The sequence below is a fragment of the Chrysochloris asiatica genome, unplaced genomic scaffold, assembly GCF_000296735.1.
Source record: "Chrysochloris asiatica unplaced genomic scaffold, ChrAsi1.0 scaffold00168, whole genome shotgun sequence".
NCBI classification, from domain to species: domain Eukaryota; kingdom Metazoa; phylum Chordata; class Mammalia; order Afrosoricida; family Chrysochloridae; genus Chrysochloris; species Chrysochloris asiatica.
The window spans coordinates 3,989,347-4,001,796 of NW_006408686.1; the positions used below are offsets into that span (position 1 = coordinate 3,989,347).

Consider the following 12,450-nt stretch of genomic DNA (forward strand, 5'->3'; position numbering starts at 1 on the left):
TCAACATCATCACCAAACACAGCATCATCATCAATTTACCATCATAATCTCAACATCATCACCAATCACATCATCATCATCATCTTATCATAATGCTATTGTAATTATCATCATCATCATCATCATCATTAATTATATTGTCTAAGATCCCGGAGTCCTTAATGTGGTGCTGTAAGATAAGCGCTGGAGTGCTAACCACAAGGTCAGTGGTTCAAATCCACCAGCCACTCCTCGAAAACCCTATATAGAGTTGCTATGAGTCAGAACCAACTCAACAGCACTTAACAAAAACAACAACTAAGATCCTACGAATCTTATGTCTAAGTTCTATTAATATAATGTTCTGTGTGGCTCTGCAATTCCATTATTCGTAGAATCTGTGGTTCTAAGATTCTAGTATTTCAAGACTTTCTGAATCTTTTGCCTTCTACAGGCCCAGAAAGCTCAGATTCCTACACTCATTGCCCCCAGACCTAGACTGGGCTTCATGGGTTCACTTACAGGTGGCTTCAGTAGTCCGACGACTGTAAGACTTGCGAACGTGGTACCTGACCACCAGTTCACCTCTCTCCACTGTTGGTTCAAACACCTCCCTGAGGGTAGGATAACAAAAAGGTGAGTGTGGGGGAAAAGCATGTAAACCCCTTTTTCTTTCCACTAGCAGTGAAATTGAGCACCATTCCAACCCTAAGCCCAGCTTGCTCTCTCTTCTGACATTGGTGGAACATGTCTTAGACTCTAACCTTCCATTCATTCTCCAGGCCTTGCCCTCCTTGGGACTCTTGGCCATCTCTCCTGTACCACCATCCTCACTGGTCTACCTCTTCATCCTAGTCCACATTAATCACCCCACACGGTTCCAACTCACCCGTAGCGGGTCTCCTTCTTCCGGTGGTGGATGAGGAACAGTGCCAAGATGAGGACACAGGCAACAGCCACAACTGCTCCCAGCAGTACATACCACCAGGGCCATGAGAAGGCAGGGGCTGGGGGTTCGCTCACTGTCAGGGGGCATTGGGGACAGGTCATGGCTGAGGTCCCAGATCCAGGTCCCTGAGACCCAAGGCGGGGGTGATGTTGGAGGGGCAAGAGGGATGGGAAAGGTGTGGACATATTTGATGGGTTGTGGGTTTGGTTGAGCGGCGTATCCAGTGAATGTAATATAAGCGTGCGTGAAAGTGAAGGAGTGTGAAATGTACAGAGTGGATGAGTTAAGCATGGGTGGACATTTGAGGAGTGTGCAGTGAGTGTGGAAGCAGTGTGGAATGGGACAAGAGATGTGTGGGATGACTTATGACTCTGGAAGGAGTTACGACAGCAGAATGAGTAGGTTTCACACATTACAGCTGTGTGTGTGGTGTGTCATGATTGTGCGAGGAGGGTGGGCTAGGTGTGGAAAACAGGTTAGGGAAATGCATGCGGCATAAGATGGAAGCATGAGGTATATGCGAGGTGTGAAACTGGTGGGAGAAATGAAGAAAGGATGTCTTTGGTTAGTGTGCAGTGACTATGGAAGGGTTTTCCTGTAGCACGGAACGAGAGTGAAATAAGTCTGCGAAGGGATGTAGTGAGTGTACACAGAACATGGGGTAGACCTGGATGAGTCTGGGATAGTTTGAGAGGCACAGTCAAGGGGCTTTACATAAAAAGGAGCGAAATTTATGATGCAGCAACTGATGTGAGAGGAGTGAGTGTGAAGTGGACATGTGTGTGTGCAAAGTATGGGATGAATGGAAATGGTGTGCAACATGGGGTGGGAGTGGGTGTGTAGGGGATAAAGAATGGATATAGGATAAACATTGGACTGTGAACCACAAAGTCTACTATTTGAGTTCACCTACTGCTCCATGAAGGAGCTCTGGTCGTGTAGTGGTTATGAGTCAGACTGTTAACCTCAAGGTCAGCAGTTAGAAACTACCAGCTGTTCCTTGGGAGAAAGATGACACTTTTGGCTCCCATAAAGATCAACAGTCTCAGAAACCCTGTACAGGGTCACTATGAGCTGGAACTGACTCCATGGCACACCACCACCACCACTGCTCCATGGGAGACAGAGGGATCTTTCTGCTCCTGCAAAGACTCACAGACTTGGAAACTGCATACAGGGTGGCTATGAGTCAAAACTGACTGGAGGCATTTAACAACAATAAATGTGCTGAGTGTATAGGGAGTTTGGCTTAAGAGCGTGAAGAGACTGGAATGGATGAGGACTGGGAAGGGGCCAGGAAATAATGTTTAAAGAGTGTGGGATAAGTGTGAAAGGAAAGTAGTAGGGTGTGACTAATGTCGAATGAAAATTGGGCGATGTATTTGTTAATGTGGAATGTTCCATAAGTGTGTAAAAAGTGCAGAGTTTGTGAATCAGGGAAAGAGAAGTGTGGATGTGCAATGGGGTTGGAAGGCATGTGTGAGGAATGAGGGATTATTATAATGGGATGGATGTGAAAAGAGCGTGGGATGAGAGTGGAAAAGGTACACAAAGAAATGAGGGAAGGCTGTGAGGAATTGTTTAAAAATAGTGTATGGATTTATCAGGAATTGGTCATGACAGTGCTAGGACATTTGGATAAAAGTATGAGGAATGTTTGAGAATAATTGGAAAAATATTTGAGAGGGATGACCGTGTGGGTGAGGATACCAACCATCCATCCATCCATCCATCCATCCATCCATCCATCCATCCATCCATCTACTCATCCATCTATTTATCCATTCATCTACCCATCTATCCATCCATCCATCCATTTATCCATCTATTTACCCATTTATCCATACACCTATCCATCCATCCATCCACCCCCATCTACCCATACATCCACCCATCTATCCATGCAGCCATTCATCCATCCGCCTATCTATCCATCCACCCACCCATCTATCCATGCATCTATCCATCCACCCACCCATCTATCCATACATACATCCACCCACTCATCTATCTATACATCCATCCATTCATCCATCCATCCATACATTCATCCATCCATACACACATGCATTTATATACCCAACCATATGCTGGGTCTTTCTAGGCACCTCTGTCAAAGACCCCAGAAATCCAAAGGAATAGAGGTTTAGAGCAAACATTTGAGAACCAAGTAAGGCATATAAGGAGTTCATGTGTGGTGACGAGGCCTGCCCTAGTGTTGAGGGAAGGGAGGAAGGAAAGGGGGTGCAAAGGCCCTTACCCAGCTTGTGGATTGGCTGTCCTTGCCCTGTGAGGAGAAAGGACAGAGGAGAGACATGCTCAGAGGGGAAAAGACTGGGGACACAGATGAGGGTTCAGTGAAGTAGGCTCAGTCAGGTCCAGGGTAGAAACAGAAGCTAAGCTGGGGTACACCTAAAAGGTACAGGGAATAAGTTGGTGGCATTCAGGAGAGACAAGGTTCCTGGGGGATAAGTTGAAGGGGACTGACAATGGCTTTGGAGTTACCTGGGCGCCAGGGCTCCAGTGGCACCTGGGGGCTCCAGGGCCCATCACCAGCAGCAGTGTAGGCAGCCACAGACACCATCAGATTGGGTACAGTCCCTTCCCCACGCAGCTCCAGGATCACCTCTTGCTTTAGTCCCACATCCATGAGTACCTATGAGGTCCAGAAGTGGCATCAGGGTAGAAGAACCCCAGACTCCTAACTCTAGAGCCTTCACCCTCTGCCTCAACTCCCCATCTCTTTCTTCACATCCTCTTCTCAATGATCAGCCCCCACCCCTATGTCTTCCTCTGCATTTCACCATCCCCACGCCCACTCAAATATCAGCTCCACATGGGCAGAGCCTTTCTCTGTTTCATTCATTGCTGTGGCTCCAATTCTCAGAATAGTGCTTGGCATGCCGTGCCACTCAAGAAACACTTGTGTAACTTTCTGCCTTCGTTGCTCCATTCCTTTATCTCCCTTATCACCCCACCCTCAGGGTTGCTACTAGTCCAGACAGTACCTTTGTGCAAATTAGGAAAACACACCCTTTCTTCAAGCTGCTACAAAACCAACACTGTAAATATACACGTCTAACCAGTTGCAGTTCAAGCTCACTAGCCACTCCTGAGAAACCCTATATAGGGTGGCTATGGGTCGGATCAAAAAGGGAGTCCTAGTGTGGCGCTGTGGGTTAATGCGCTGGACTGCAAAGCAGTTTGAACTGCAAGGTCGATGGTTCAAGCTCACCAGCTGCTCCTCGGAAACCCTAGACAGGGTCGCTATGGGTCGACTTGATGGCACTTCACAACAACAACACAACAACCCGTTGCAGTTCAAGCTCACCAGCCACAACCCTCAGTGGGTTGGAACCGACTCGATGGCGGCACTTAACAACAACAACAACAACCAGTTGCCATTAAGTTGATTCTAACTTATAGTGACCCCATAGTAGAACTGTGCTCTATGGGGCTTCCAATGGAGGGTTTTTCAGAGGTAGACAGCCTGGCTTTTCTTCTGAGTTACTTCTGGGTGGACTTGAACTACCAGCCTTTTGGTTAGCAGCCAACCACTTTATTTGTACCACCCAGAGACTCCAAATAGACATTGTTGTGTGCCAATCAAGTAGATTCCCATTCATAGAAACCCTGTATGACACAGTAGAACTACCCTTTAGGGTTTCCTAAAATCCTTCCAGGAGCAGATTGCCAAGTCTCTTCTCCTGTGGAGCCACTGGTGGGTTCAAACCACTGATCTTTTGGTTAGCACTGAGCAAACTAAACTACTGCGTCACCAGGACCCTTTTCCAAATACGAGAAGGCTTCAAAAAGTTTGCAGAAAAAAATCTATTAGCTTTAAATTAAAATTTCCGTGAACTTTTTGAAGCTCCCTTATGTATAAATCTACTGAACAAATGCTTTTGTAATGGATCATAAGTAGACACACCCTAATCTCTCCCCTGGACCCCGGCAAATCTCCCCAGATCGTACTCTCTTGGGCATTAGTGTGCTTGTGGGTGATAACTCAGCCTGAGGCTGCCCTGCCAACTTCTCTTCCCCATTTCCCATCTCCCACAGTCTCTCCACCCCAACCCAGCCAGCAGCACTCACCTCAGGGGTGTCCTGGCCTCGATATGCCAGCCGGTACCCTAATAGGGTGCCCTGCAGGGGTGCCCTTGGCTCCTGCCAACTGACGAGGGCCTGGCTCCCATTCAGCACTGCGCTAACGTTCTCGGGAGGGCCCAAGGGCACTGGAGGACAGGGAAGAGGGGAAACTGGTACCTCACCTCTTCTTGACCCTTTTCCAAGTTCCCAGGAAGAAGGGGGCAGTGTGCAAAAGACATGTGCATGGCACACTCACGCATGGCTCCCATGAGCGGAAGCAGAGGGGAGAGGCCGGGAGAGATGCCAGGGGCCAGTGTTGTGGGCTCAGGGACAAGACAGGAAGGAGACAGAGACCACATGAGGAAAATGGGTGAGAGGAGATGCTGTGGGAAGCAGGGCACATGGTCCAGTGGAGCACCGAGCACGTCTCCCACCCAACCCTTTCTTACCTCCCTCTGGGGTCTCCACAGAAAGCCAGTGGGTCCAGGGAGAGGGACCCTGGCTGCTGGCACATGCCACCCGGATGTGATAAGGGGTGTGAGGATGAAGGCTGCCCACACGAAGTCGGTGTGGTGGCACGGAGGCTTGCAAGGTGAGGGGCTCCTCCGGGGGCTCTGGTCCTCCCAGCCAGATGCCCACTCCATCGTCTGAAAGCACAGCCTGGGGAGAACAGAGGGGACATGAGGGTAGCAGGGCTGCACAATCACATGAGGTGGCCACGTTACTCTCGATGTGTGACTCCACCACTTTGCAAGAGAGTATGTGTGTGTGTGTGTGTGTGTGTGTGTGCGTGCGTGCAAGTATCCTGGCTCCCAATTGGGAAACGAAGTTTGCAAAGTGAGGAGACCACACAGCTGCATAAATGTGGTTTCATCTTCATTTCTAAGAACCACCTCTGTCAAGACTCTCCCTCTCTGAGCCTCAGTTTCCTTCTCTGGAAAATGGGGACTTAGAGGAACAAATGACGAACAGGGTAGATTTGATGTGCTGTAGTTAGGCTGGAAGATGTGTGGGACAGTGTGGGGCAGGTGGTCAGCATCAGTGATAGCAGGAACTGTGGTGATGGTAATGATGACCATAAATAAAAGCATACACAGTGAGGTCCCATGTATATATATACACATATATCTGGAGTCCTGGGGTGGCGCTGTGGGTTAACGCACCAGACTGCAAAGCTGTTTGAACTGCAAGGTTGGCGGCTCAAGTTCACCAGATGCTCCTTGGAAACCCTATACAGGGTCGCTATGGGTTGGAATCACTCAATGGCACTCAATGCACTTAACAACAACAACATACATATATATACATATACATATATGCATATGTGTATATACATATATGAGAGAGAGAGAGCCTGAGGGGGCAGGAGGAGGGTGATGCTATATCTTGCTTTGGAAGTTGGTTGTTGTTGCTGTTGTGAAGTGCTGTTGAGTCGGTTCCGACCCATAGAGACCTTGTATAGGGTTTTTGAGGAGCAGCTGGTGAGCTTGAACCACCAACACGGCTTTGCAGTCTGGCACATTAACCCACAGCGCCACACCAGGACTCCTTGGAAATTGGTTGGTGGATAAGAATGATAAGAATTTGAAAAACTAAATAAAATCAAGTCAAATTCCCACTCAAAGCACCCTCTCGCTATAGGATACGGTAGAACTGCCCCACAGGGTTTCCAAAACTGTAAATCTTTACAGATCTAAACCCAAACCTAGGTTCATTCTGACTCACAGCAACCTTATAGAACGGCTCATTAGGGCTTCTGAGACCATAAACCTTCCTAGAAGCAGATAGTCTCATTTTTCTGCTGTGGAGCGGCTGGTAGGTTTGAACTGCAGACCTTGGAGTCTAATGCCTCACTCACAGTGCCACCAGGACTCCAAGCACACTGCATAACTCTCTCCTGTAGAGTAGTTGGTGGGTTTGAACCGCTGTCCTTTCAGTTAGCAGTAGAGCACATAACCACAGTGCCACTAGTCCTTGTACCTGGATGAATACACATGTGAAATGGTCTGACTGTACACGGAAAATAAAAAGCTGTTAACCATGGACCACTGCACTAAGCCCTTTGTAAATCTGAACTCATTCGAGCCTTGTGTCAATCCTGTGAGCTAGCACCTGTGGCTATTCCCATTATACAGGTAAAGACAGAAAGAAGTCCAGAAAGATGGAATCACATGCCTACAATCACCAGCTTGTCACTGTTAAAAGGGTGGCCCAAGCCTCTGATTCTGTCTCCAAAGTCTTCGCTCTACTGATGGCATTGTTGTTATTAAGTGCTGTTGAGTCAATTCCGACCCATAGCAACCACGTACAGGGTTTCCGAGGCTGTAAATCTTTACGGGAGCAGAACGCCTCATCTTTCTCCCGCGGAACCGCTGGTAGTTTCGAACTGCTGACCTTGAAATTAGCAGCCGAATTTGTAACCACTACGCTACCAGAGCTCCTTCTGCTGATGGTAGACTCATCCATTTGAGCACACCAATAATAGCAGTAATGCTCGTTTGTCCACTAACTTAGTGCTGAAGAATGCACTGTTGGAACCCAGGTTTAGTCACCTAGTTGCATGCCTTAGTTTCCTCATCTGTAAAATGGGATCATAGCAGTGGCTCCTGACTTCACAGGATTGATTGAATTGATGCATGTCAGTGTTAAGAAGAGTGCTTTAGCATATTGAATGTCATTATGTGTGTGTGTGTGTCAGGTTGCCTGGCAACAGTGTCAAACTTCATACAAACCTGCACAAGGATACAGGCTTGTGCCTTGTCCTTCCTGTCCTCAGGAATGGCATTATCAAGATGGAGAGGCCATGGTTGGGGACACATGGGTATGTTACTGTCCATGTGACACAACCCTGTCACATGGAGCTACTAGCCATCATGGTCAGTTTAGAGCCACAAAGCTCAGAAGGGCTGCTGCCCACGGCTTCACCTTCACCCAGGAGACCCCAACTGCACCTCCACACATCCAGAAGGCTCCCAACAAGCCCACCTGGGAGATCCCCATCCCCACCGCCATACAGTGTTGGGAAGGAGTTTACTATTTAAGGATGTGGGCTCTGAAGTCAGATTCCTTGGGTCTGAGTCCTGGCTTGGCCACCTATTTGCTGTGTAACCTAGGGTAAGTATCTCAACTTCTCTGAGTCTTGGTTTCTGTCTCTAGAAAGTGGGGACCAGCGAGTCTCTACATGGCAGGGCTTGAGGTTTAATAGCCCCCAATGCTGGTAAACTGGGTTTCACAGCATTATATTAATAGCTAGCATTTCTCGAGTGCCAACTATATGCACAGCCTGACACCAAGTACATTCCTGAATTTACTCATTCACTTTTCACCACCACTCTATGGGGTTGATTAATTTTTTTCATCCCCATTTTACAGATGGAGGAAACTGAGGCTCAGAGAGGTTTAGCAGCTTGCCCCAAGGCACACAGCCCCCATGAGGGAGACATCACTCCATGAGACTTTGGGAGGAGTCCGAGAATGGGTAGCAGGAGTGGGCTGAGGTTGTCTCCATCCCTGCTCTCTGACCTACAGTGACAGACAGAAAGGGGAACCTCTGCTGGGACAGAGAGGAGATGGGTAAAAACAATCATTGCCCCTTGCCCATTCCCACTTCTCATTTTCCTGGGAGGCTGTGACCCTCCCACCCAGACCCTTCAGGCCTGGCCTACGTACAGTAGGAAGTGAGACCTGGAAAGGGAAGAAGACATACTTCTGCTTTCCTGGGACACTTGATGGATGTGGGTGGGGTGTAGTAATGCCTGACCCTGGCATTGGGGATTTCCCACATAAATTCTGACTTCTGGGATTGACTCTCAGCCTCACTCCATCCTAGCCACTTTCCTTCTCTGGGCCTTAGCTCTTTACTTTGAAAATGGGGAGACTAAGGAGCTCTGGTAGTGTAGTGGTTACAAATTGGGCTGCTACAAAAAGGTCAACAGTTCGAAACTACCAGCTGTTCCATGGGAGAAAGATGAGGTTTTCTTCTCCCATAAAGATTTACAGCCTCGGAAACCATGTGCAGGATCATTATGAGTGCAAGATCACTATGTGTTGGAACTGACTCCATAGTACTTAACAACAACAACAGCCAATATGTTCTAGGGTAGATGAAGCTTTGACTAGGGCATGTGATTATAAAATAATCCTGTTTAATCAAGTATGAGCTCTAACTGGCTTCTGAAGACATTAGAGCACGGTTTGGGTTTGGTGAGACAAGGGTTCAAATCCAACCTCTACCATATAGGAAAATTGTGACCTTGGGAAAGTTGCTTAACTGTTCTGAGCCTCTGTTTTTACATCTGGAAAATCGGCATATCAAGAGACACTACTGGCAAACATACGTAGCATAAAGTCTAACATATACAATCAACACTCAGTGAAAGCTGCTCATTATTGCTGTGACATGATTAGATCTACGCACACCATGTTCACTGAGGCACTATTCACAATAGCCAAGAGATGGAGACAGCCTAAGTGTCCATCAATAGAAGAATGGATAAACAAACTTTAGTTCCTATACACAATGGAAGGCTACATAATGCTGAAGAATAATGCCGAATCTACGAAACACCTCACAACATGGATAAAACTGTAGGACATTATGCTGCGTGACACTGTTCTTGTTATTAATTGCCAACTCATAGCAACCCTGTATAGGGTTTCTGAGTTTGAACTGCCAACCTTGAGTTTCAAACCCACCTTGCAGTCCAGCACATTATTTTGCAGCGCCACACCAGGACTCCTGAGTGAAATTAGTCAATCACAAAAGAACAGCATGAGACCCCTTGTACAAAGTTAAGAGAAGATTTTCTTGCTAAATGAAACATTCTATGATGGTTGGGGCGGGGGAAGGGGGTAGGGAAGTAGGGGAAAAAATAAAGTGACTAGAGGTAAACACTGTGAACTGATGGTACATGGAGGGGATTGTGAACTGATGGTACATGGAGGGGATTGTGAACTGATGGTACATGGAGGGGATTGCAATCACTGTAAGGACATGAAGTGTATAACTTGTTCAATGTGAGATTGATGATCTGTTCCATAAACCTTTACTCAATTCACAATCAAAAGTTTTTAAAAAAAGAAAGAAAGCTGCTCTTTATTAATTACTATCCCCCCTCATCTGTTGGTGTGTTCTATGGTGATGGCTTGTGCGTTGATGCGATGCTGGAAGCTGTGCCACCAGTGTTTCAAATACCAGTAGGACCACCCATGGTGGACAGGGTCTCAGGGGAGCTTTCAGATTAAGAGCAGACCGGTGGTGGTGGCTGTGTGCCATGCAGTTGGTTCTGACTCATAGCGACCCTGCATAGGGTTTCTCAGGTTGTAAATCTCTACGGGAGCAGAAAGCCTCATCTTTCTCCCACAAAAGGGCTGGTAGTTTCGAACTGCTGACCTTGAGGTTAGCAGCCTGACTCGTAACCACTACGCTACCAGAGCTCCTTAAGAACGGACTAGGGAGAAGAAATAGGAAGTCCACTTCAGTGAGATTGGTCATTGAAAACTGTATGAATAGCGAAAGAACGTTGTCTGAATATAAGGCCAGAAGATGAGCCCCTCAGGTTGGAAGGCACTCAAAATACAAGTGGGGAAAAGTTACCTCCTCAAAGTAGAGTTGCCCTTACTGACATGGATGGAGTAAAGCTTTGGGACCTTCATTAACTGATTGATGATGCATGACTCAGAATGAGAATAAACAGCTGCAAACACCCATTAATGATTGGAATGGGGACTGTATGAAGTATGAATCTAGAAAAATTAGAAATCTTCAAAACTGAAATGGAACCCATGAGGATCAGTGTCCTAGGCATTAGTGAGCTGAAATGGACAGGTATTTGCCATTTTGAATTGGGCAATCCTGTGGTTTACTATCTTGAGAATGATAAAACGAAGAGGAATGGTACCACATTCATTGTCAAAAGGAAAACTTCAAGATCTATCTTGAAGTACAATGCTATCTGTGAGAGGGTAATACCTATATGCCTACAAGGAAGAATGCACGGTCGATTTGAACTGCAAGGTTGGCGATTCAAACCCACCAGCCACTCCTCAGAAGCCCTGTACAGGGTTGCTATGACAGCACTTAACAACAACAACCAACTTCTTCAGTCTAAAACTGATCAAATATGCAATCAAGATACATTGGTAATTGCTGGTGATTGGGGTGTGAAAATTTGGGGCAAAGTGGAAGGATTAGTAGTTGGAAAATATGGCTTTGGTGATAGGAAAGAAAGAAGAAACCAAAGTGGATGTCAAAAGAGACTCTGAGACTTGCTCTTGAACGTACAATAGTTAGAGTGAATGGAAGGGATAATGTAGTAAAAGGGCTGAATAGGAAATTTCAAAGGGCAGCTCAAGACGACAAATGAAATATTAGAATGAAATGTGCAAAGACCTGGAGTTACAAAACAAAAAGGGAAGAACATGTTTAGCATTTTACAAGCTGAAAGAACTGAAGAAAAAATTCAAGGATGGAGTTGAAATATTGAAGATTTTATGAAGGTCAGTGGTTCAAACCCACCAGCCATTCCTCAGAAACCCTATACAGTATTGCAATGAATCGAAACCAACTTGATGACACTTAACACCAACAACAACATGGATAAAATAGCAAGTGATGCAGGAAGCATCAAAGAAGATGGACGGAATATACAAAAACGATTGGTACCAAAAATAACTGGTTGATGTTCAACAATTTCAGGACATAGCACGTGATCAAGAATTGATGGTACTGAAGGAAGAAGTCTAAGCTACACTGAAGGCATTGGCCAAAAGCAAAGCTCCAGGAATTGACGGAATACCAATAGAAATGTTTCAATAAAATGATGCAGCTCTGGAAGCTCTCATTAGTTAGTCTATGCCGAGAAATTTGGAAGACATGTACTTGGCCAACCAACTAGAAATATGGAACAACTGACATACTTGTGCCCATTCCAAGGAAAGGTCACCGTACGGAATGCAGAAATGATCAAATAATATCATCGATACTGCATGCAAGTAAAATTTTGCTGACGATAATTAAAAAACAATTGCAGCAGTACATTGACAGAGAGCTGCTAGATTCAAGCCTGATTCAATAGAGGATATCATTGGCACAAGGGATATCATTGCTGATATCAGATGGATCTTGGCTGAAAGCAGAGAATACCAGAACCGTGTTGACTTGTATTTATTGACTACGCAGAGGCGTTCAACTGTGTGGATCATAACAGACCTTTCAAAGACTGGGAATTCCAGAACACTTAATTGTGCTCATGAGGAACTTATACCTAGCCCAAGAGGCAGTCATTCAAAATGAACAAGGAGATGTTGTTGTTGTTGATAGGTGCCATTGAGCGGGTACAGACTCATAGCGACCCTATGCACAACAGAAAAAAACACTGCCTGGTCCTAGGCCAACCTCACAATTGTTGCCACGCTTGAGCCCATTGATGTTG

General features: G+C 46.3%; 1 protein-coding gene across 1 annotated transcript in view; it reads right to left on the reverse strand.

Moving 5' to 3' along the window:
• AXL (AXL receptor tyrosine kinase) overlaps positions 1 to 12,450 on the reverse strand; it is a 40,934-nt gene that overhangs the window by 14,896 nt on the left and 13,588 nt on the right. The window contains exons 7-12 of the mRNA XM_006871401.1: positions 5,467 to 5,677; positions 5,024 to 5,163; positions 3,434 to 3,584; positions 3,189 to 3,215; positions 869 to 1,001; positions 502 to 593 (exon numbers count right to left, since the gene is read on the reverse strand). Of these exons, the coding sequence (XP_006871463.1) occupies positions 502 to 593; positions 869 to 1,001; positions 3,189 to 3,215; positions 3,434 to 3,584; positions 5,024 to 5,163; positions 5,467 to 5,677 (754 nt within the window). The remainder of the gene's footprint in view (positions 1 to 501; positions 594 to 868; positions 1,002 to 3,188; positions 3,216 to 3,433; positions 3,585 to 5,023; positions 5,164 to 5,466; positions 5,678 to 12,450) is intronic.